The sequence below is a fragment of the Sphaeramia orbicularis genome, chromosome 12 (genome assembly GCF_902148855.1).
Source record: "Sphaeramia orbicularis chromosome 12, fSphaOr1.1, whole genome shotgun sequence".
Lineage (NCBI taxonomy): Eukaryota > Metazoa > Chordata > Actinopteri > Kurtiformes > Apogonidae > Sphaeramia > Sphaeramia orbicularis.
This window is the reverse complement of record NC_043968.1, coordinates 40,382,538-40,407,979: the sequence shown is the minus strand read 5'-3', so window position 1 is coordinate 40,407,979 and position 25,442 is coordinate 40,382,538. Positions and strand designations below refer to the sequence as shown.

The window sequence follows — 25,442 nt, the reverse complement described above, 5'->3', positions numbered from 1 at the left end:
TAGCGAGGGAACTGAACACAGGAGGAGGATAGCTAATGATGGAGCACCATGTCTTTTGGCTGACCACAGTGAGACTCCATGTGCATATTTCAAGGCTTTATAACAACCTCAAGGCAAGAATCACAAAAGCCTTCCACACAGAGAGATTAACTTCCTGGCTGGAGGGCAGCTAGCAGAAAAAGACCGACACAGGGAAAACAACATCACCCGCAATGTCCTGTGTTTAAGGGCTAGGGGGTGATGAATGGGTGTCACCCGGGGCTTTAGTGACACAACATTGCTCTAAACTTTCTGTCATGACAGTCTCGTAGGAAAAGTGAGCATCGTGTTGGTGCAGAAGGACTGAATGACGCATCAGCTGTTTTTTGTCACACAAAAACTGCTCCTGTTAAGGCTCAGTTCATGTTATGCAGACATTTCACTGAGTAAACAGTGAAATGTTTATATAAAAGGCAATGCTTGGCCTTGTCTGTCTACATTTACATATTAATTGTGAAGAGAAATTCTGATATGTATTCTCTCCGTACATATGATCATACACTGCTTTCTGTTCCATACGCCCTTATAGAACTGGGTCAAAGGGCTTTCATTTACTCTGCACAAAGTCTGGAAACTAATTCCATTGAGTGATTTTAAGTCCAAACAGAGTTCTTGAGGCTGACTCCGTAACTTGCACTTATTTATCTTAATCTGCTCCTAAATGTTATTTTACTATTCATTCATTCATTCATTCATTCATTATCTGAACCCGCTTTATCCTCACTAGGGTCATGGGGGTCGCTGGAGCCTATCCCAGCTACTTATGAGCGAAGGTGGGGTACACCCTGGATCAGTCACCAGTTCATCATAGGGCTGACATATAGAGACATAGAATCACTCCCACATTCATACCTATGAGTAATTTAGATTAACCAAGTAACCTATCAGGTTAATTAGTTATTTTTACTATCTATTTGAAATGTGTCAGTTATTTGTGTTTTAACGGTATAATCTCGTACTTGTGTTTTGTATTTGCTGCTGCCTATCTTGGACAGGACTCCTTTGTAAAAGAGCTTCTTTTTCTCAATGGGATTTTTTCTACTAGTTAAATAAAGGTTGACACATTTTTTTTTTTAGTTCACGGAGTAAAAAATCAGCTGCAAAATTTCGCATCCATCTCCTTTGGGTGATTTGGGGAGAACACTCTTTTTGCTATATTTTTGCACTGTTGGCTGCTGATGAATCTTTTTGTCAGGAGCGGAGTATTCACTTATAAATTTCCTGCAGGTCAAAGCGACCAAGTTGGTTTGTGGTGACAGTGCAACATGCACCTTTGACAGGTAGTCACAACAGAGCGCACACCATGCAAAACCACAGCACAGAAAGCCAGGGTTAAGATAAAAAACAAACATTTTTATGGTCACAAACCGTGTCTTTAGAGTGGCCCATTAGGAAGAAATAGGGGGAGCCATGCTTGTCACTTTTCATGCACATGGAGAGACTGGAAGATACCATTCCTATAGAAGGGGAAGTAACAACCTAGACCAATCAATTAGTGATAGATCACTGAAATGGACAGAAGATAAATTAGTGTTAGTCCGGACAGAAAGTTATATGATTAGTTTTTTAGCAGCAAAGTGACTTAAAGAGTACAATAGAGTATAAAAGGCAGAGATATAACACAAATATGTTATCAGAAGTTAAACTGTTAAGAGAGGTTAAGAGAATAGGGACTAGTTAAAGAAGAGAAAGACGAAGAAATGATCCTGAAGACCAAGAAAATTTGCTTGAAGTGCTCGATACTTACCGTACTCTGGGACCTGCCCTGTGCCCCGTTTTAGGAGAAGACGGACCCGCCTCCCTCCAGACTTGATCAGCTCAATGGCCCTGGCGTGGGTCATGTCACGGGTCGTCTCTCCGTTGATCTCAATGATTTGGTCTCCAACCTGGAAGAGTGTGACAAAGAATTACAAAAAACCTGTAACGACACTGGTGAGAAAATTATGTCTACATTTGTATTTCATGAAGTCTTTAAATTGTGACTGTGTAATATTTAGTGACATCAAGTGGTGAAGCATATGAAAAACATGCAGACGTCTCTCATTATAATGTGTGTTTGTTTTGTCTGTTTTGGCCTTTTTTAGTTAAGAGGATATTGAATCTGGTCCAGACTGTGACACAGTTAGTAGGTGATGGTGTAAACAAACTAATTATCACGTGCAAAAAGGGAGAAACCTGTTCTGAGTTATTGTCAAAGTAATGAATCCTCCTGCAGTATTCTACTAGGCTTCACCGAACTAGAAACTTAAAATTCCCCTCCAATACGTCTTTACTAATAGTGATATTGGTCTTTTTACATAAATTGCATGAGATTGATTTGTGTTTAAGTTACCAGCCAGCTTGTTTTTAATAAGTTATTAGATATTAGAAAAACAGGTGATTAACAGCAATAATGACAATCACAATCCTGAATCTATCTAAAAGTATATGCACAGACTCTGGCTCTAAATTACATCACAAAACCATGACAGATTCTGTAGCCATGACATTTAGACTTAATTTTTACTCAGTGGGAGGAAACAGTGTTATACTGTCCATGTTTACAGGTGCCAAAACCACTGATTATGCACTAATCAAGTATTATTATGACTTCTTTTTCTCTAGATGTAATATCTAAGAGTGAAAGTTTTTCCATGTCTCCCCTAAGTCTGAGTTAAAGGCATGAATCTGTGATCACAAACATATTTGTCATTGATGACTGATATTATATGGGTGCTTCTATGAAACTGGGAATATTTTGGTACCTGGCACTTTGCCCGCTTTTTAGACCCAATAATAAAAGAGAAATTTAAACATATTTCCCCCCAGGATGTACCTAATGATGACCTCAGATAAATGCAATATAAATTGTACTGTTGCTCTGAGCCATCCTAAAATTAATAAATCTTTGATAAAATATTGGCAGTCTCATTCCAGGTTTCGTGTGTAACCCATTGTGTCCACTGGTGTTACATGCAGAACCTGCCCAGTTAAACGCATATAAATCATGAATGATTTTGCAACAGCGGTCATTTTTGTGAAACACTCTGCCTTTCATAATTAGTTCAATTCCCAAAATGTACTTGTGCGAGAATAAAAAGATATTCAAAAAAATAGTAGCATATAGTTTTTGTGTCCTTTTTACTGTGTTACATGAAGATTTTTGTATTAAATATAATATAAAATAATATGTTTTATCTGAAAAATTGTTTCTCTTTAATCTCAGTAAATATTTATTTTTAAAATAGACCCAGAGTGCTTCCAAACTTGCTTCATAACATCAGTCTCCATCTGGTTTGAATTTTTAGCCCCTCTGTCCTGTTTCTAGGTACCAGTTTCATAGAAGCACCCAAATACTACTGCACTGCATCACCACTGAAAACATACTTGAGAAGCAGCCATGCATCCAGCAGATACACAAATGATCATACTTTTAGCATCTTTGGAAGAGGATAGAGGCATTTTCTCTCATTGTGGAGGCTGCATTCAACGTCAGTGTTATGTCGTGCAAATGCTCTGTCATTTGAAGTAAAATTTTACATCCTGGTGCATAATAAATATGCAGTCTGCATAGGTATAACGTCTGTGCTCCACATATTTTTCATCACACCGTTAGAGATCAAGCCAAGCTAGACATCTCAGAAAAAAGAAGAAAAGAGGGGGATGTCTCCTTTGTGTGGAATGATATAAAATATTAACACTGATTCCACAAAAGGCGGGGTCAGAGATTGCTTCTTTACTATAAGTAGTCTCTTTCTACCATTTCACGCTGACGGTTTTATTTTAGTCACTTATAAACACTGCGAGACTTCAGAGCTGCCAAGAAAACCATGAACTGTATCCGAACTGATGCTGTGTTTACAGATTTAAGTGTATCATTAAAGCACTATGATCTGTAAGTGTGAAGCAGCACAAAACCACAAAAAACAAGCTAATGACCCCAACTCCTTCACAACTGGAGCATGCAAAAAATAAGGAAATATGCAAAAAAATATATACAAAAAAGTTGAAATGTGGTGTTTGCATGGCAGAGCATGGAGCTTGGATGGTATTAAAATATATGCTAGAAACACAAAACTAAAAAACACACAGGAATAATAGTATGTTATAATAACAATAATAGTAATGTTATTTTAAAGTGTTTTCTTTGTAGGTGTGTATTACTTCCATGTTTCTCTCTAGTCTTTTGTTTTATTCCTTAGTATTTCTATTGTGTGTGTTTATTGTATTATTAGTCTATATTTTTATATGCTGCATGGAGTGTTGTAAGAGACATCTAGATGGGTTTGCATTTGTAAAAGACAGTCAATAATGTGATCTGTTTAGAAATGAGCACCTGTCACATGAAACAGAATAGTAACTGGCTTCTTGCATTGTAGATGACAGTAATTCATAAGGATCAATGTAGATCTATAATTCATTGTCTGTTCTCACAGGCGTGTGAGTTAATAAGCATTAGCGCTGACAGTAGATCAGCTGTGTAATTTTAAACATATTCATATCAGACAGCTTAAGAACATACTGATGAGCACAGATGACCTGACGGTAAAACCTGCAATTTGACAACAGTCACCTCAGTGTTTATGTAAATGAGAGCTGAACCAACCCTCTTTTCCAGCTCCACACTCCGGTTGTGACCTCTCTGTGACGTCAGTGAGGATGGGTCAAATGTCACTCAAGACTCTTACTTCAGGAGATATCATGGACTGACTAATGGGGAGGATTTGCAGGGAACAGGACAAAACGTGCCGGCCAATTACGCTAACAAATGGACGGGGCCTCCGGTAATGGCCGGGGTAATTTCAACATCAGGAACGGACTCCAGTCAAGAGACGGGGAGCCATTAGGTGTCATTACTGTGGTCTGAGGAGAGGTGGAAGGCAAGACAGTCTGCTCATTAATCCTCACCTTCTCACAGCAGAGAATGATCTCCATTTTCATCTTTAATAAAAAGGGAAAAAAGTTGAAAGGACGGCACGTGAATGCTGAGGGAGTGTGCAGCCCAGGCCTAAGCATAACGCAGTCTTTTATTGAGGTTTAAAGCTTAGTGTGGTAATTAAATGAGCTGAATGATTATCTGTAATAACTTTGCACAATTTTCTTAAAAGCCTCTGCTCTAGCTCTTGAGCTTGTTAAATTTTTTTAGTGCTTCTGTTTTTTTTTTTTTTTTTTTAACCACAAGTTAGTGAAACAGTTTGTGACGAGTAGCCTGAATCAGAAGTCAATATGAAGAATTTTCCCCTTTCAAAAGGATGACCTGTTAAGAAGAAATCACTTGTTAAAAATGTCAGGGTAACCGCAGGTCTTCCACTCCAAGTGGGCTTTTGGTTTCCGCACCTTAGTACGTTTCAAAGAAACATTCAAAGCCAAAGTGGCAGATGTGGGAAATACTTTTCAACCACTACCTCACATTTATTTTTAAGCTGAATGCAAATTGCTCCCTCTTCACACTCTGCAATGTGGATCTAAAAAGGGTCTGAGTGTTTACATAGAGATGAACTCTATCTTTTGTCCTCAATTATATTTATTTTATTGCTCATCTTTTAATGTCCTAGCAGCACAGTTACCCTCCGGACATCAAACACAGACAAATCAGAGCTCATGGAAACCTATATGCTGACTTCAGGTGGTACTCAAGAGGGATTCCCTCCTCCTCTTCCATGTGGTGCCTGAGCCCACTGGACCTCATCGACTACACCACCAAGGAGGAAAAGTGATTCCTCCCCCTGGGGCATTTGGCACACATTATCGTTGACAGGTTCATTACAGATAAGCAATGATGAGCAGATGTGTGCTATCAGCCTGGAGGACATGCAAGAAATGGGCAAAGAAGTGCAGAAAGCAGGAGATTAAGAGTGAGAGAGGTGATGGTTGCAGGATTAAATCTGCATTGAAAAGTTATAATCTATAGTGTTATGAAGCGAAGCACTGTCGTTTTAAATTCTGCTGCCAGGAAAGTACATGAGGAACAGAAGAATGAACAGTAGTGGTTAAAATGAGGGAGCACTGACAAGTGGAGTCATCTGCTTTATTACAATCATATTTTTGTTAATCTATTACTTTTAGCTTTCTCTGATCAAATAGCTCAGTAGCAATTACAGCCAGAGGGAGAATCATCCTGCTCTGAAAACACAGTGTTATTTAAGTTGGCCTACTTAAATGTTTTATCTATTTGTATCTAAACACAGACGGGAAATTAGTTTCATGGAGTGGCAATTATGGGAGGAAACAACCTTCAACAGCAAATGGACAAACTGTCACAGACTTATTTTGACAGATTTTCTTTTTAAGCAGTTTGAAAACTTGCTGTTCCAGCTTTGATAACATCAGACAATTACAGTGAGCGCCTGCCATATAATCCACAAAGATAGAGAGAAGCTTAACCTTCTGAAGGGGTGTAATAGTGTTGTTAAGGGAAGTGACATCACCAAACGTACCCTCATTCTCCCGTTGCGGATGGCGGGTCCGTCCTCTGCCAGTCGGAGCACAAACAGGTCCATCTTGTACTCCCTCCCACCACGGATGCTAAAACCGAAACCTTTCACGCTTTTTTCCAGCTCCACTGTGAAGAAGTCAAAGTCCTGTGAAAGCTGAGACAAGCAGACATCAGATATGATTAGATTTTGTTATCTGAGCATTACGTTACATTTGGACCATTACAGCAAAAAATAGTTTGAGGACTCTGCAAAAGTGAGAAATATTGGGTGAAGTGGGAGTGATGTCTCTGTCAGCTCTTCACACAGTCCACTTTTACAAAATACAAAAATAGACAAACTCCTCAAATAAAAATGATACCAAAAGCCTGGAAAAGGCAAAATTGTATTGATGGGTTTTCTAGAAAATCAGTGGCACTTATAAACAGAAATACATGAATTCAATTTTTCCAAAAGAAAGACTTATAATCTATGTGATGATTTAGAAGGGAGTGGAAAAATAAGTTACACTTCACCAGTTTTAACATGAGAAGAGCCTGAAATGTTAATCAGGTTGGTAAAAGAGTAGATTTAAGTTATCAGCATCAGTAATGGTGAACAGTCCAACACAGACATTCATTCAAGTGTAACACATGAGATTCATTTTCAAACAACTATGTCGTACTCGGAGAAATGTTCGTCAGAAGTCTTGACCTTATATGTGCAAATGTGGTGACATAACTAGTTATAGATGTAATTAATTAAGAAGGAATTAAAACGGGTTGTAGAAATCCACTTGATTTTTGCCAAACTGAATATAAAGATAGCTTTGCAGCATCTGGAGGGTTCAAATTCAAACTTTTGGAACTATTAGGGTCCAAATACACAAATAAATGAACCAAAGACAAAAAAAAATGGGTTTAGCAAAATATGACCCCTTTAAGAGAATCATCCCATATTTTTATTGTGTCTCAGCCTTCTATATCCTGTAGTATGTAGTGAAGAGCTTAACCAGTCTTGTGTTATCCCAAACTCTCTTACTTGAACTGGTGGCATTCTGTAGTCTGGTATGGTGAACTGTCTGGCGTCAGTGGCTAACTGTCTGTAGTCGAGCAGTGGCGGGTGTCTGTACTCCAATGTGGGCGGCTGCCTGTAGTCGGCCACAGGAGGGTGCCGGTAGTCCACCGGGGGCTGCCGATAATCCGTGAACGGCGGCTGTCGGATGTCTGGTTTGACATCCTGCCTCGCCTTCACCTCTGACCTGTAACTAACAGACCAATCAGATGTAAGAAGGTGAGTCTGCATCACCTGAGGAAAACACACATTATTCATGCTATGATCCACCATGTTATGATCTCAACATGACTTGTTTTGGTCTGTGGTGACAGTCATTAAACAAGACTTAAGTAGGGAAATTAAGCAAATAAAATGTTTATCCTAATACAGAAATACCCAGTTCTCTCAGAGGCCTGTAATGGTGAGTAAAAAAGATTCTGTGCAGGCGATGACACTGTAAATTTTGACTGTAGTTCTTTGGTAAAATATTCAACAGATCTCGATAAAGCAGCAATTTAAGTAAATAATTCAGCACTCCATAAGAGTTAAGTGATGTTATACAACAAACTTGGTAGAGAGAGAGAGGGAGACACTAACAGATAGAAAAGAGACTAAAAAGTGAGAGAGAAGAGGCTGAAAAGACAATATAAGTGAAAAAAGGAAGCAAGAGGAGCAAACTAAAGCAAGGGTACAAAAACGTGAAGGGAAGGTAGAAAGAATTGGGACGAGGGAGATGAAAGTGTATGACTGACTCATACCTGTATCCTCACAGGAACAGTGTTTTGCCCCAGAGACAGATAGAGGGATAGTCCATAAAATGCTTCACTGCATCAGAAAATCGAGACAGCTCCAAATCTGACACTACAGCCTGACAGCAGCACGAGGATGAAGCAGCTTTCATTATACACCACCACTTTAAAAATAAACATGTCATGCACCTAACCTGCTCTCGTGGGTGTAGGTCTGCGGTGGAGGGGCCGGGAGCTGGGTCGCGGGGCTCTGGTGGGGCATGGGGTTGGGCTGGCTGACGGACTGGCCCGGCTCCGTCGGGGCTGAGCTGGACTGGGAGGCAGAGGTGGTGCTGGGCTGGGTCTTGGGGCTGTGCTGGTGGGCCATAGGGCTCTGCTTCTCCGAGCTGGGGGCTGATGGGGGGTTGCTGATCTCTGTGAGTCAGACAGGAGGACAGCATGAAAATCTAATTACAAGTAGTTTTAACCTCTATTTAAGCAGGTCAGGTCCTGTTTTAAATTAGAAATGATCTCATTTTTGTCACACCTCTGGTTTTTCACACACTCATAGACATTACTAGAGTGTATTAACATATTTGTGGAACATATTTCACACGTTGCTTCAAATGGAAGCACACGCGTGTACTACCTTCATATGATAAATGCAGGCGTGTAATACTGAAATATTCATATGGACTTACACATCTTATGGGAAAACATCAACTCTCATTTAAATATAACCTATTGAATTATACATTTGCATATGCGGTGGATAATTCACATGCTTCTTTCAAAAATACAGAAAATAGATTTAATTATAAATGATTCCTCATTTGAACCAAACATGACTTATAAATAAGTCCATTCACTGCACACACTGAACACTAACATGTCTGCTTGTATCTGCTGTCAGTGATGTTACAGTGCACTGAAAACATTCATTTAGAGTTTCTTTATTGCATATAAATGTGAAGTCAGAGGTTGCTGAGCTAAAGTGCTACTTTTGTCACAAGCAGAACAATAAGAAGAAAGACAGTGGTGTCAGGCCGTGTCAAGTTCACACCATGACAAAAGCAAAGCAGAGCCACACATAATATGCTTATAAAGGTTGATGTACCATAGAGGAGAAGCCACCATTGTCACTATTCAAATATAGTCTAAAAAATAAAAACATTTTTCTTATAAGAGAGGAGTTGCAATGTGCCTGATTTAGCTACTAGCTAATTTCCACCTGCTATTGCTGAATAAATATGCACAGCTGCAAAAAAAACAACCAAAACAAAAACACAACACATATATGTAAAAGCACTGACATACAAATAAGTAACAAACACATATGCTCAGTGTACAGACTATTGCATCAGTACATACTGATATGAACTAAAAACCAGTGTAGCTTAAGGATAAAACATCTGATCAATGTTAATAACACTGATTTCTTAAAATCCTTTTTGCACCGGAAGACAAATATAGCCTATTTTTTTCCTTCTTTAAATATATGGATTATTCATTTTCTTAAGGCAAACTGCAAAAACTATTATTAAGGCTTAAAATAGCCTGAGAGGACTGGAAATACAATGTTTTATAGGTCTATTAATATCACATTCTGTTTTCTACAGATCACACCTTTACTTTGAAAAGAGTGAGGAGACTGTGTAGAACAATGCAACATAACTTGTGACGATGACAAGTGACATTTAATCAAAAAAGAATCACATTTTGCTCAACTCATATTGCAAATTTCATCTCAGAGCGATAATTCAATTCCTGTCATAAATCACTGTCTAGCACAAAGTTTTCTGTGTGTGTCCAGGTGCTGTCTCACCTTCCTGTGGTATGATCCTCAGGGTGACGCTGAGGCCTGCATCCTTGATCAGCTTGACGATGTCGGCGTGCGGCATGTTGACAATGGACTGAGTGTTAACCGCCAGTATCCTGTCTCCTACCTTCAGCTTCCCGCAGCGGTCTGCCGGACTGCCCTCGATGATGCGGCCAATTTTATGGGGCACAGCTGTTGGAGGATTCAAACACAACGCCCAGCAAGTAAAGACTCACCGAGTAGCAGCAGATTGGAGGATTACGCCTGTCTGTGCTCGCACACCACTCACTGACTGACTGCCTGTTTCTCTGTCTCTCTCATTTTGCTGTTCACCCCAGGCTTATGTAAGGCATCCAGGTTTTTTTTTTTCATGTGTGTGGGCGATGTGCTGATGCTTACGGCTGCACACCACCGATGTGTGTGACTGACGTGCTGTGGGAGGGCATGTAAAATTGAGGAGATAAAATAAGAGGTGCATCATTTCGCATTGAGCCGTGACCTCTTCTTATACTTAAGTCTGACTTTTATCTTGGCACTATGTAGAGATTACCTGCTAGTTTACATGTGTCTTAGAGCTTTGATATGAAGCAAAGCAGTTTAAGCAGATGTTATGAGAGCAGAGGATGACTGACGATATAAAAGCATGTACTTGACTCCACTGCTGAACCGATCTGTGGACTCACTGGTGGCAGCGGCCGCCTCGGGCCGGTTGAGGGAGCTGATGATGACGAACCCGAAGCCCTCGCTCTCTTTTCGATTGATGACGACGTCACTGGGTTGTATGTTTGGGGTAGATGTCCCATCTGAAATGGCGCTGATGCCCATGCTGGTGTTGGGTGCCTGGGTGCTGTTGGCGTACGTGAAATCACTGCGTGGGGAGCTGTGCTGCGTGGACACAGAGCCCGGGCTGCGACCGTTCTCTGGACACGGCTCACCTGTCGAAGGAGGAGGAGAGCTGAGCAGGTGACTGGACATCCAGGTGTTGATCTACGTCATTGGTACCTGACCCCCCTTGTTGTATCTTAGATGAGCAAAGGTATGGGCTACTTTTATATGTACGCTTAACCAGGAAGTGTGCTTTTATATTTTTATTTAACATGTGCAAACTTTATTTTGATAAACTTAGAAAAGAAAAAGTCCTGAAATGTTTTATGCCATATCGCCTTGAGACGAGAGATTTTTGTCCTCTGTAGGGGACAAGAGTTTCACAGCTTTACTTTAAAAAAAGAAAACACAAACGTTCACTGCAACGGGTATTCCATTAAAAAAAAAAATTAAAAAATAAATAAATAAAATAAAATGTAAATTGAAAAAATGATGCAGTATAGTGTTTCTGCAGTGGCCCAGAGGTGCAACAGCTGGAAAAATTTGCCATTATAAGAAAAAAAAAGAGATTGTGATTTATTTAAAAAGAAGTATCTGAAAAATTGATGTGCCACTTTAAAAAAAAAAAAAAAACTTGTATGAAAAAAAGGATCTTCTAAAAAGAATTTGCAAATAAGAAATACATTTGTACAAAGAAATAAAATACATTTGTATTATTTTTTATTAAATAAAATAATCTCCTCAAATAAAATAGACTTCTACAAAAAAGTCTCTCAAAATAAAATTGAGCAACATCAAAAATTTACTTCAATGTTAAGTTTTAAAATATGTTGCCCCAAAATAAATATCATCCAAACAAAAAAGACAATTGCTCTTTTGAAAAATACATTTATTAAAAAAAAGTGTTTGAAAATATAAAACTTCATATGCCTAAAAAAAGAAAACCCCTTCATTTTTTAAATAAAGTTCATCAAAAAAAAGGAAAGGAAGAAAAAACCCCCATCACCCACCTTTTTAATTAAAGGGGTGGGGGTACCACAAAAAATAAAAGCATGGGCGGAAAATTTTGAAGGCCTTCAGCTAATGTGGCTAATGCTAAGGAACTCACCCACCGGAAGTGGAGGTTGGTAGAAGTCTATTTTACTTCAGGAAATTATTTTATTTAAAAAAAAAAAAAAATCATACAAGTTTATTTTATTTCTTTGTACAAATGTATTTTTTATTACAAGTTTTTTTTAAATGAAAGTTTTATTTTTCATGCAAGTTTATTTTTATTTATTTATTTTGTACATTTAATTTTCAGATACTTCTTTTTAAATAAATCACAATCTCTTTATTTTCTTATAGTGGAAGATTTTTTTGGCTGTTGCATCTCTGGGCTACCGTATATTTCCATACAAGACAATTATTTAATGTAAAACAGCCAAAACTTTAACTTTTCTGGGTCCCAGAAGGATTTTGGGACATCAACCCAATCACCAGTAAACAATATTGTTTAATATGTATAATGTCAGTGTTTATGAACCTCACACACAGTTCACATAAATATATCAACATGTATTGGATTTGCATTTTTTTCAGTGTTTTATTAGCAGCATTTTTGCTTTTCCTCGACAGAGAAGATGCAAAAAATAACCTATTCCAACTCCACCTTTTTAAATATACTCAACAAACCTGCTTTGGCTAATCTTAGTAAAACACTGCGTTTTGCTTTAATCATTACCGAATACATTGTGAGCCATTTTTTATCACATCTTGCCAATTTTTCTGTATGATAGTAAGCCCTAATATATTTTATTTTTCCTCATTCCAAGTGCTATCAATGTCTAAAACTTGTAAAAAAAAAAAAAAAAAGTACAGAAAAAGTTCATATAAATAAAATACAATAAAATGAAATAAAATAAAACAACATTTCCATCAATATGTTTTTCTTTAGTTGCTGGGGAATAAAGGAGCAAATTTACACACAATCTGAAACATTTGCTTCCTAAAGCTGTTTACCTCAGAGCCCACAGACCAAATCTCAGGCCAACAGCACTGTAAGATCTGAGTTAAAGACAACACAGGCAAGAACAAAGCAATCTTCAGGAATGAGGATGTAACTGCTCAGCAATTTGTGGGGCCTTTAGCTGGCCAACCGGAAAAAAAATCTGTCAGGAAGGCAACTTTTGTCAGATTAGAAACCTCTGAGAGGTGAGTAACAAGGTCAGTTCCTGATGAGGAGTTTCCTCCACCGTTCAGCCCAAGAAACTACAAACATCCACAGCACCAGTGGACAAAGACACTCAGAGACACAGAGAACCACAGCGTCTAGAGCAGCTGAAGAGACACTACCTAAACCAGGGGCCTCTGGGATAACTGAACCTGAAACTGGCACAGTAACTGAATCAATACCTGCAACTGAGTCTGAACAGATCAAGAGGTGTTTTCACAGGCAAAGTCAGGTTCACAGTCAAACAGAAGAGTTAGAGGCAGATCTGGAGGCTGCTGAGATATGCCTGCCTCTCCATTCCTGTTCCTAAAGGAAAGTTCTGCTTGTCCAGGTGAACAAGAACCTGCAGAACAGGACACAGCAGTGGGGGAGGACATGTTTGCTGAAACACACATGAAGGTAAAATCAGGTACAGGAGTTTCTGAGGGAAAAAAAAAAACTGTAGCAGGAGGGAAAGTTTCCTTCTCAATCTTTCAAACAACCTTTCAATGGCTCTCAATGAAAAAAGGAAAAGAATCATCTGTCTGAGGGACTTTTGGATTTAGAAACAGATGGTGGAAATCTAAAAGGTGGACTCTGTGGAGATGGTTCCTTCAGCTTTACAAAAAAGGAGGAGGAGCATCATTTCCCGGTCCAGACGCCACCTGTCACAGCACTTTGTTCAACCTGAACCAGATGAGACCTTCCTTCATCTCCTGATAACCTTGTGTTCACGTCTAACCCTCCTCCTACAGCTCAAAAGTGGTGTGGATAGTTAAAGCACGAAAATGCAGGATACACATACATCTGCAAGTGTTCTCCAAAAAACTGATTTTACATACTGCAGTTTTCTGTCTACTGGGTTGGGGAACCATGGATCTAATTGAAACACAGGCCTCATTTTAGAATGCTAATTCAGCTCCTCAGTGACTGTATGTCCTTACTTTTAAGTCAAGCCAATTTAAGATTCTGACCACCTCTGTGTGGTTGTTAAATGGAAAAGTAATCAATGAAATACATAATACATACAATCTGAGGAAGAGACTGCATGTCCATAAACAATTTATTTAACAGAAAACTTTTTCCACCACATTTGGAGCCAAATCACAACCCTGTGGAGAACAAGGAATAAACACAGGAAAGCAAAAAGCACAAGAACAGTCACAGGGGGGTTCAATACATCATTAAAATGCAGTGTCACTCCACCCAGAGTGTGCAGACACATCTGTAGATATTGTGTTGTTGTTTGTAGCCAATCAGGAAATAGTGATGTATTTCCTTCTGGCTTCACATTTACACGTTCAAACTGTGATTTCAGTTTATGATGATGTTTGTGTGATATCTGCCACTTTAAAATCCAAGGGTCCGACACCATATGTAGTATTTCTGTATACTGACAAATGGATATTTATTTATTTTTGTAAAGGAAAAAAGTAGAAAAAAATATGAAAAGAGGTGGGATGAATTGTGTAAAATGTGGGGCACTGGGTACAGGCAGAAGTATGAGCTGAGAGCAGAGAGCATAGTCTGACACCTCACAAAGTGCCAGTGGGAGTCAGACAATTAGGATGGAAGTACGGGCCGCACTGGAGGCCATGCATGAGTCAGACAGTAGCCTTTACTGAGGAGAAATTGACAAGAGAGGGCGGAATAGAGTGGGAAGAAGTGGATCGTTGAGAAGTGTGCGTGTGCATGTGTGTGTACGTGTCTATATGTGTGTAAGTGACGGTAGCAGTAATGAGGACAGGGGAGGTCGGAGTGCACAGGAGGAACAGCCACGCCGCACTCCCAGCTCAAAGGTACGAAGGCCAAGATACTTCAATAAGGACCAGACCATGTCTATAAGAGCAGCAGTGAGCTAATGTGTTTTCTGGGGGAGGCCTCAGCGTAATTACTCAGAGAGATTAGTGCTTTGGTTTTGTGACTGATTAAATTCTGTTTCCTGAATCATTACAGAATAAGAATGGTGAAGAATAGAAAAGTAGAAGTGAGAGACAAACTGGAAGTGAACATCGGTGGTGTCTGGTCTGGGTTTCAGATGCTGCAACCCTGAAGACCTCCACTTCAACTCTGAGCAATTCTCCACTTTGAGAGGTTTGCCACCACTTGTCTGAATGTCAGTAAAAGAAGACAGAGGTGTTGTTTTATCATCAGTGAAAAGAGGCAACAACAATCGGAGAGCTTTTATGTGAGGGATGTAAACAAGTAGGCGTGTGCCTCTTGAGTCACAGACCGGGGACAAAGGAAACCCTATGCCTGTATTAACAACCCACCTCATGTTCTGAACAGTTCAAAGCAGAAAATGTGGTAAAACCCTGGAGCATATGGCCCTCGTCATAAGTGAAACATACTTATGTGTTAATAGTGAAAGGGGAGAGTGGAAGCATAATCATCCTTTTATGCTGAGCCAAGTAAACATGGTTTGTAAATGTTATGTGAACATGATGTGAGCATACATTATATACAGTTAATGTACGTGAGATGATTAACATCCTGGAATATTCATGTGCACATTAAAAGGTGAATCACATCCAAGTCCTTTCTTTCATAGCTTTGTGTGATATGTTGACACCGTGAGTCTACTTCAGCTGTCCTTATTCGCGGAATTATTTTATTAATCTTTACTTAAATGTGTTTTACCTACATTACTTTGCAACATATAATACATTTGAATAAACTACACACTTGTTTTGATTCTAAAAACATGACCACCTAAATAACAAAGATAAAACAAAAAAAAGATAATATCAAGTTAATCCCAAATTGTACAGGCCTCACTCATCACTGCTTGTTGTTTCCTCCTGTTGGATGGTCTGCCTTGTTCATCCACAGACTATTATCTACATCTGGCACAAAAGTAAGCCTAAAGTCCCAGGATATATCCCTTCTATTTCTATTCAAGTCTTGAAGTGAACTGGGAAGACGACATATAGGGCACTTAAGGAGCCAGTTTTATTAGATACACTCTGAGTTAATAGTTCACTTCAGTTCATTTCAGTCTCAAATGAAATGTTTCCAGAATTAATACAAACCACACTGAACAATGAGACACTAAATTACATTAAAGTAGAAGTCAATATTGACTGAAAAAGTGTAGGGCTGAAGCCATAGCTTATTATACCTACCCTTTGTACATATTAAAGCAAGCAGCTGTTTAGGTTAAAGCAGCCTTAAACAAAAGCAACCTTTCACACTGCAGTTAGCTAGTTATCAAAAGAAAATTATAACTAGAAAAGCACTCGGAGAGCGCAGACCCCCGCAAAGGCAGATCAGCCCCCCCCCCCCATCACCATCTAAATTTAGTCATTTGATCCTTGTGCCAGTATCAACATTTCCTGAAAATTTCATCAAAATCCATCCATAACATTTTGACTTATCTTGCTAACAGACAGTCAGACAGACAAACAAACCCCGATGCAAACATAACCTCCTTGGCGGAGGTAATAAAAGAAACAAAAACATTCTTAAGGTCTGATTTACGAAGATCACAAATAACGGGCACAAATTTGCTTGCTTGTGCTAAAAAATGCTTGTGTTATTGATTTGTGTGTCACGGGTGATCAACTAAGACTGCCTGCGCAAATGACAACATGTGCAAAGTCTTGGAGACCGCCCTATTTAAATGAGGATTTTGCGTGCCTTACTCGTTGTCGTCATGGAGACAGTATGCTGGAAAAACTAATATGGGATACACCAGCACTAATGGTAACAGTGCGCTGGAATGATCCAGATGCATGGAAATGTACTGTTGCAATGAGTTTTGTCATAGAAGGTACTGCATGACTCCTCCTTGTGACTGACCCCAAATCATCCCCAAGTTCATATAGTTAAAGTTCTAAAATGGCATTACTGGGTAGGCGATACATCTCCATTATTTTTTCTTCTGTCATTCGAAAAATGTTGACATGAGCAGAACAGATTGGTTCTCTGCATTGTAACATATACCGTTTTCACATATAATTTTCAAATTTGTTCACCACCCTTTTAAAAAACTTTTTCTTTTTAAATGTATAAATTGACACAACCTGAAAGTTGACCCCTTTAACAGACATACGTCTGCTTTTTGTATAAGTCCTGATTCTTGTTTTTTAACTCATCGCCATCCTTTCAGTTCACAGAGACCTCAAATAAACTCTGAAAACTGTAAGGAAGTAAATTATTTTGTGCTTTACATATTACCTGTTTAGTTTTAAAGTTGATAAAGTTGTGAAATTTGAATGCATGTAAGTTAGAATTCAGTGACTTGGAGGTGGAAACATATCAAGTAGATGTTCTGCCTGATTGATTTACAGACTGATAATGGCGATTATTAATGATCTTGACAAGTTATTTCTGATTATTTTTGTTATTTCATGCATTTTAACTTGTTTTGATTTCTATGGACGCGGGTCTCCAATCTTGTTTGTTTACACTTTATCTCTATTTCGGCTTCTTTGTCCAAAAAGTAAATCTCAACAAGTAATTCCTGATTAAATAAAGGTAAAAGGTGAGATGAGATGAGTTAAGTTGTAAAATATACACAGCATCACAGGATGTTTTCTGTGTCTCACCTGTTGGCTGGACTCTCCTCCTGATGACCAGATTGACCTGGCCGTTACGTGCTGCCCCGTGCATCAGGTCGATGACGTATCTGTGTGGCTTCCCCATTACAGGGATCCCATCCACGAACAGCAGCTCATCACCGGGGCGCAACCGGCCGTCTAAGTCTGCTGGACTCTTCTCAATGATCGCCCCGATTAATATCTGTTATCAAATACAACTTACTTTAGACAAGAAGCAGGAGGTCTATGGGATGTCAGCGTCTCAGTGTCACATGCAGTGGGTGTTAGGGTGGTTGTTATAAATACATAATATGACTGATATAATATTGTGTTACTATAAGAGACAGTACAACGACAGCACTAAAGAAGCCATCATTCTCTCAGGGGTCAAAGGTCAAGGGTTAGGTGTACACAGTCAGTGTAGTGGGTTAGAGAGGAGAAAATGACAGGGTTCCACGCCCATCACCATACGAGCCTTCTCACGCGTCTCCGGACTCACAGGCTGTCCCGCCTCGTCCCCACCCAGGACCCGAAAACCAAACCCGGACTTCTGTCGGCGCAGGTGGACCTCGATGTCCTGGTACTCTGCTCCTGAAGCGACATGGCACAGTTGCGTCAGGGATCATTGTTTTGATTGGAAAATCAGTACATACCTGAGTGCTGTCACTGCAGAGGTGAAGTATTTACCTGAAGAGTCCATTGGATAAACAGTCCTTGGCTGGCTGGGTTCTAGATAGAAAAAATGTAGGGAACAGCCATAAACAATAACAAATGCACAAATATTGTACATACACTGGGAAAGCACACACAGACAGACAGCAGCAGAAAACACAAGGACCCCGGGAAAGCCTAGAATAAGGCAGAAATGCCCTTCCTCAGCATTACTGTCACTGCAGAATTTCAGCATCATCCATAAAAGTCAGGAAGTGCTTACAGCATGTAATATACCCGTGCCTTATTTACAGTATTCAGTGGGATGCAAGCACTGATCTGCAATCAGGGGCTTTACACAACTTCATGATCTGCAAAGTAGCAAAATGAACTCAACCACAGACGTGCGGTGGCAAATGAAAAATTGATTCCAATTGTAACTGTTTTAATCACACTGAGCACTCTGCTGGGACTCAGCAGGAATGATGGGAAAGAGAAAATCACAGTGTTCATGACTACAGAGAAGAAGAGTGATGCAGCTATTACCACAGAAACCACATACAGTGCTTTGTAAAAGAGATTTCACTGGTAAATATGGAAAAAAATTGCAAATGCTTTAAATAACGTCCAACTAAAATAGCAAAAGCAATGCATTTTGGTCAGAAATATGTGAATTTTAAGCCACAAAAGGTTCATCAATACACAGCTTGGTGTGTGCAGTAGATGGTCAAATTTCCATTTTTTTTTACTTGTTTGCGATGTTTTAATCTATTATTAGTGACTACATTCATGCTGAGGTGAAAGTTTTGTTTAACTGTTGTTTCCAAAGTTAGACATAAACTCTGAATTACAGAAAATGATTTAAGATATATGAAAAAATATATGAAGTGGAGAGGGGAAAAGAAAGCTTGCATGATTTATGATGACTTTTTACCACTGTTGTAGAATTCCATAAAACAATGATTCATCCCTCTATGCTGATACTGAGGTATTGCTCTGCATAATGAAGAAAGATATAAAGATTGTTTTTTTTTCTTCACTGAAAGGCATAGATTTCACAACAGGTTATAAAATCATGTTTAAAAAAAAATCAGCAGAATATTTCTCCAGTTCTCTGTACAGACCATGGGTTAAGGGAGAATGAGAACAAAAATTTGCCTCTCCCACAAGAGCTAAGAGAAAAAATAAATCTATACTTAACCTGTTTATACAAATCCTCACATTCATTCATCAAAGGTCAAAGAAAATTCCAATTGCCCACCAAGCAGCCAGCGGAGGCTGTGACACCGCCAAAAGGGTCTTGACCTAAACTACCCACAACAATGAGAGCCCAGAATGGAGGCCCCTTCAAAGATGGCTGTCTTTTCCCTGCTGAGCCTCTCCAGACTCAAACTTCTGACCTTTAGCGAAAGAAACATTATGATATTATGCTCCACTACACCAAAGAAGGGACAAAGGCACTCTGAGAGGATGGATAAATAAAACATACTGACAGCCACGACCTGTTGAGCAACAGGCACCTGAAGTTTACTGTCTCATGTCAGGAAAGGCAACCTCAAAGAAAGTAGAGGCAATCTACAAGAAACTGACACTTTTTCTGACTATAATATCTTTAAAGCACTAATGGCTGCTCTAACTCCTGAGGCGTGAAGAGGAACACTGACGTACATTCAGCCACACATACAGGATCTAAATGAGCACAAATGCTGCCTTTTAGCTTTAGTTCCTGCAGGGTAAAACAATGATGATGTATCTTGATAACATTACAACCCAGTATGACTTTGTCTACATTGGGTCAGAAGAAGATTACATTGCTGCACCGAGGCATTATGTCTCAGTGGTATGTCTCAGTTACTCTGTGTGCGTGTGGGGTTTATTCGTGCAGCAATGAATGGAATGTAAATATCTGGATGTAAAGATGTTTGCAGTCAGTAAAGAAGCTACCAGCTGAGAGGAGGCTTTGTTTCTGTGCGTATCAACTTGTGTAGGCTGGTAAAAAGTGATAAAACGTTGTTAACCAGCTGCAAAGTGTAATAAGGAAATCTATTTGCAAAGTTTAGAATTGCTGTTTAATGCGTTGGTCTAAGTGAAGAAAACTCACAAGGAGAGAGTTTATCTGTGAAGGTGCAAAATAACATAAAAAGGATCCAGTATGAATGACTCTTTCCAAGAGGATTCAATGTGGTGTGACTCCACAGAGAGGAGTGTTTGTCACAGCGCTGCAGCCTACAGGATGGGCTCTGGTACTTACGCCTATTCTCATAGATAGCTCTGGACTTCTCGTAAAGGTCATAAGGGTCTGGTTTAGCCAAGGCCAAGGCCTCGGACGCTGAGTCTGGGACCGAGGCCCTGTGAAGATGGTGTGTTGGGAAGGGGGCGCTGTGGGGGATAACGGGTGCAGACAGGCTGGTCTGAGCGGGGCTGCTCTGGACCTGCTGGGACTCCCACTGCTCCAGCACCTGTAAAGCACAGCGGCATGAGGTGAAGGGTCAGTAATGTCCTAAAAGCCTGCTCACTCCTAACTGGGATGGCAACGCTGAAGCAGAGCGTTTGCCTTGAAGTTAGACAGACAGGAAGTCAGACAGTTAGTGAGGTTAGTTGTTGAAGCGAGGAAAACGTGCAGCTGGCACCTGCCTTTTTCAATGTTAAAGTGGCATAATGATTGAGAAGAGCATATAGAAACATGTAATAAATAATGCAAAATATATAAAAGTATCACAGGGTGTAGAGGTGTTTACAATGCAGATGTGTATGGACAGTGTTATTTCCAAATTGTTCATCTAAAAACATATTAGAAAATGTGCTGTCAAGTGATTCAGATAACACCAGCAGTTTTGACAACACCAGTCAGTCAGGGTGTCAGCCTTGATGTGTCAGATACGCCGGGCTGTTTGAATCATGGCGCGACATTAAGCAGATCGCCAAGATGACATGTTGACATGTCAGAAATGTGAGAGACAGATCTGGAGGGAATGACAAGCTTTTCAAACTAAGACTGGCTGCATATGGCAGAATTTAATATTGAGAGTTACTGGGCACCCAGTTCAAATGTACTGTGAATAAACATTTCATCCCCATAAAAGCAACTGGCAGGAATGAAAAAGGCTCTCCAGTTGTGTTGCCTACTTATGTGAAACTCATGTCTGCACAGACCAGACTGCTGTATCCTGATCTGTCACTCACTCTGTGCTATTGATTAGTAGTGACGAAACAGCTATCATCAATTGATTTAGTTGCACTACAAATAAATATTGTTGAACTAGCATTGAATTATAGCTTTCGTCATTTGATTTGCATTGTTGCCTTCACAAAGTGCAGATGTTGATACAATGACACTGCTACTTCAATATATACAAATTAATTCATGTATACCTAAAGTATAATGCAACCCTAAACATGACAATGCTGCAGAACCATACACAAGAAATTTTTCTCTATCCTGACATCCTTAAATCCTAACTGACTACTCCTGGACTAAAGGAACATGAATACTCTTTGATTCGTGTTTTAACTTCATGATGAATTGTTCTTTAGTCCTGATGATTTCCAAAAAAATATCCAAATAGTAAAAATATGGAGAATGGAAGCCTTCTAACAGTATGCAGCATGCCTATATTGGCACAAATAATACATTTGCGGAAAAAATTATTAGACCACCAAAAGTCATCAGAAACAATGGTTATGCAATCAAGTGCTAACTCCTGTGTGTATCATGTGACTAAAACAGACAGAAAAGAAAACATGGAATGCCTAAAAGCACTGTTTTTGGCAGTACAATGTCATAGCTATTGATGTAAGAACTGAAGTGATTTTGGTTATTATCAGGAAAACCATGGAAAACAGATAGATATCAGCTCTGAAATTAAACTCTTATGAGCTATTATTGTTGTTATCATTATATTTGTCCAAACAAATGTACCTTTAATTGTACCAGGCATTGAAATGAACAAGAAACTGAAGAAAACAAGAGTGGTCTAATAATTTTTTCCATGACTGTATGTTTATGCCCAAATGAACATTGTGGGGGGTCTATGATCATGCTTCAAGGGGTCAGTAATGATCCAGTGGATGTCCAGGGGCTATGGACACAGCTGTATGTAGGAGTGCCAAACTACACAGGACTCCAACATATGGAGGGCCTATAAAAAAACTGGAAAAAAAGCCTTAAATTAAAGTGTTATTACAGTTACAGACTACTTATCATAGTAGCATGATAAACTGTGACTGTGGCCTGAATAAATAGTTTTACATATTATTATTCAATTTAAAACCTTATATATGTCAACATTTCTACAATACATTATCTATTAAAACAACTTGGTAAATCTTCTGTATTTAGTTGACTTGTGGACGTATAGTACATTACATCAAATGTCATTTCATGTAATAACCTGTTTTATTTGGTCACCTGGCCACGTGTTACTGTTACTTCCTTTTCCATTTAAATGAAATGGCATAATGTGAACATTATGTCACTAAATCTGTTGTGAATAAACCTTTAAAACTTACTGTCAGATGCTATTTCACATTTTGTTACTGACTGAGAGAACCTAATGATTGAAATTTCATTCTGGGTGTTGAAAATTAAAAACTGTCTGTCTGTCAAGGTGGGTTAATCGAGGAAATAATTGGCAGAATAACTGATAATGAAACCAATCATTGCTTTCGGTCCTGGGGTCCAGTGAGGCTGCTTTTGTACAGGGTCCTGATGTATGTGTTATTTCCAATAGTTTCTGGCAGACACTTCTCTATAAGCTCATTTGCAAACGAAAGTCTCAGGAGTTGCAGGCTGAACCATCACTCGATTGCCGGTCGATATAACAATTAGGCAATTCCCTCGTCTTTCCGTATTAGTCCAATTTTTCCATATTTGTTTCTCAGAGCTATACAGAAGTCTTCCCACAATGAATAAAACCCAATTAAACCGAGACTGAACTCTGGTGTGTTGCTGTGTGAGGGTTTAGGCATCTGGGCAAGAAGGGCAGGGAGGGGCAAATCAACACTGGGGGGTAAAAAGAGAGGGAGATGGTGAACAGACGGGAAGATGAGAAAAGCTCCGCCTGTCGTCTGCTGTGTGATGCTAAAAGCTTTTTTTCTCAGAGCGAAAATTTCTATTATTCTGATGGAGATGGAAGAGATTGTTTAGATCAGTAGGGAACAGAAACGATGAACAATGAGCAGATATCAGGGGACGTGCGTCTTAAAAGCCACTATGTTAAGCACAATGGATGATTCCTGTGATGTGTTACTGTATTGTTGTTTGCGATCTGGCATCAGGACAATAACTGTGCCAATGAGCCGGGGTCAGGGGCTGGTCAGTACAGCACTGGGAGGACACCCAGGCATGAAATGGATTACACCCATAGCCGCGCAAAGAGAAACAATGAGCGACTGGCGGATACACTTGTGTGCAGGCATGTGAGCATGACAAATACACATAAAGGCAAAGTCTGATCTAAGAGGATGTTTAGTGGGTAGAACTGTTAGGAGGCCGCAGAGAGCACATGATATTAAGGCAGCACATTAAGGTTTTATTGTGGTTAAAAAAAGGAAAAGGGAGATATGTGCGCAAGTCTGCAGAGATAAAACATGAAAGATTTCACTTCAGAGATAAAAAAAAAAAATGAAATAAAGAGCAAAAGGCAAATGCAGGGTCATGGATAATTGCAAATAAACTTTTGGAAATGGTAAAAAAAAAAAAAAGAAAGAAAACATTATGAAAAAAAGATTAAAAGGAGAATATAAGTGTATCTGGGTCATGGCAAAGCAGACAGAGAGCAGCACTTTAGCTGTAGTGTAATTCATGGATAACCCTGACGGTACAGAGTCAGGCTATGAATCAGGTCTGACTGGTAGAATCAAATGTCTAGTGAAGTTATGAGAGGGCTACTTGACCTTTTTGCTGTCTTACGACAATAAAGAATGGTCGAATGTCAAACGAGGCTAGCTGCTGTAAAAGCCACAGAGGCACACAGTGAATTATCAGGAGTTAGTACAACAAAGGGAGGACAGTAAAATCCTGCGTCTTATAAACTATGACAGAAGACAAAGTGTAAAGGCAGTATTTGCTCATTCCAGTTACAGCACATACATACACTGAAGAAACGGCCATTATAGTGGGATTCTGTAGTAATGGTTAAAAAGCAGAAATGAGGACAGTTTAGATTTTGGAGTCTGATGTAGGTTACCTGCTTAGGGGTCTTCCAGGGTGAATAGTGACCTGCAGTGTTGAGAGAACAAAAACATGCTTTAGACTAAAAAAAAAAAAAAAAAAAAAAAAACATAATGAGAAAAAAAATAATACTGATTATGAGATGCGTGAAAATGTATCTACGTTTTAAACATTGAATAAACACAAATGTAACAATGATTGCAGATGGTCGAAGGAAAACAACAAAAACTGGAGTGGAGTAAAAGCAAAATGGGCAGATCAGTTTCTGAAAACCACAGACAGATATGAATGTGTTGAAAAATGCACTGATTTAAAGCACCATCTATGTGACACATTTACATCTGAAGACTTATTGACCTGAGCACTTACAAAGTTTAAAGACTCTGCAAATGAGTCTTTTGCACAAGTAACATGGATGCTACTAATGATGTGATTTATTTTGTGATTCACAAATGTATGCTCATCAGAAATTTTAATAACCTTATAATATAGACAGGGTTTCAGGCCTGGGGTCATTCACTACTGTTTGCACATTTCTAACTTCAACAAAAGGATGGACATGAGGTGTGAAAAAAAAAAAAGTTGAAAACTGAAGTAATATTAAAAATAGCAATAAAACTAAAATACAACTAAGCATTTTCAACTTATCTACACTATTTCACCAACAGGAGTAATAAGTTTGAGAGCCAATTCTTTTGTGTTGTTGAGTTTTACTGTTTTCATTAAAATGTTGTTGCGACCATAACCTGCTCTTAACTGTTTTCACTGAACTGTTTTTTAATTAAATTTATTTTAATAAAATTTTTGGTGTCTTATAAATATGTCTATGTCTAAAAATATATGTATTATTATTATTATTATTAAATTTAAACTGAACTGCACAAATGTTTTAATGCTGTTACACACAAAGGCAAAAAAGGTATCACCACAAAAAAGGGTCACGTTGCTCATATAAACCCTTAAAACAAAATGGACCCTCTTTCTACAGAACTCATCTGAGATGAAGGATATAATAGACATGAGTGACC

The 25,442-nt window shown here is 39.0% G+C and overlaps 1 protein-coding gene across 1 annotated transcript in view; it reads right to left on the bottom strand.

The window, feature by feature from the left end:
- Nucleotides 1-25,442, bottom strand: part of LOC115429087 (membrane-associated guanylate kinase, WW and PDZ domain-containing protein 2-like) — a 145,908-nt gene that overhangs the window by 5,797 nt on the left and 114,669 nt on the right. Inside the window, exons 19-29 of the mRNA XM_030148336.1 lie at nucleotides 24,431-24,462; nucleotides 20,494-20,701; nucleotides 18,279-18,320; nucleotides 18,091-18,182; nucleotides 17,601-17,793; nucleotides 10,718-10,969; nucleotides 10,041-10,226; nucleotides 8,431-8,650; nucleotides 7,473-7,698; nucleotides 6,456-6,608; nucleotides 1,787-1,925 (exon numbers count right to left, since the gene is read on the bottom strand). Coding sequence (XP_030004196.1) covers nucleotides 1,787-1,925; nucleotides 6,456-6,608; nucleotides 7,473-7,698; nucleotides 8,431-8,650; nucleotides 10,041-10,226; nucleotides 10,718-10,969; nucleotides 17,601-17,793; nucleotides 18,091-18,182; nucleotides 18,279-18,320; nucleotides 20,494-20,701; nucleotides 24,431-24,462 — 1,743 coding nt within the window. The remainder of the gene's footprint in view (nucleotides 1-1,786; nucleotides 1,926-6,455; nucleotides 6,609-7,472; nucleotides 7,699-8,430; nucleotides 8,651-10,040; nucleotides 10,227-10,717; nucleotides 10,970-17,600; nucleotides 17,794-18,090; nucleotides 18,183-18,278; nucleotides 18,321-20,493; nucleotides 20,702-24,430; nucleotides 24,463-25,442) is intronic.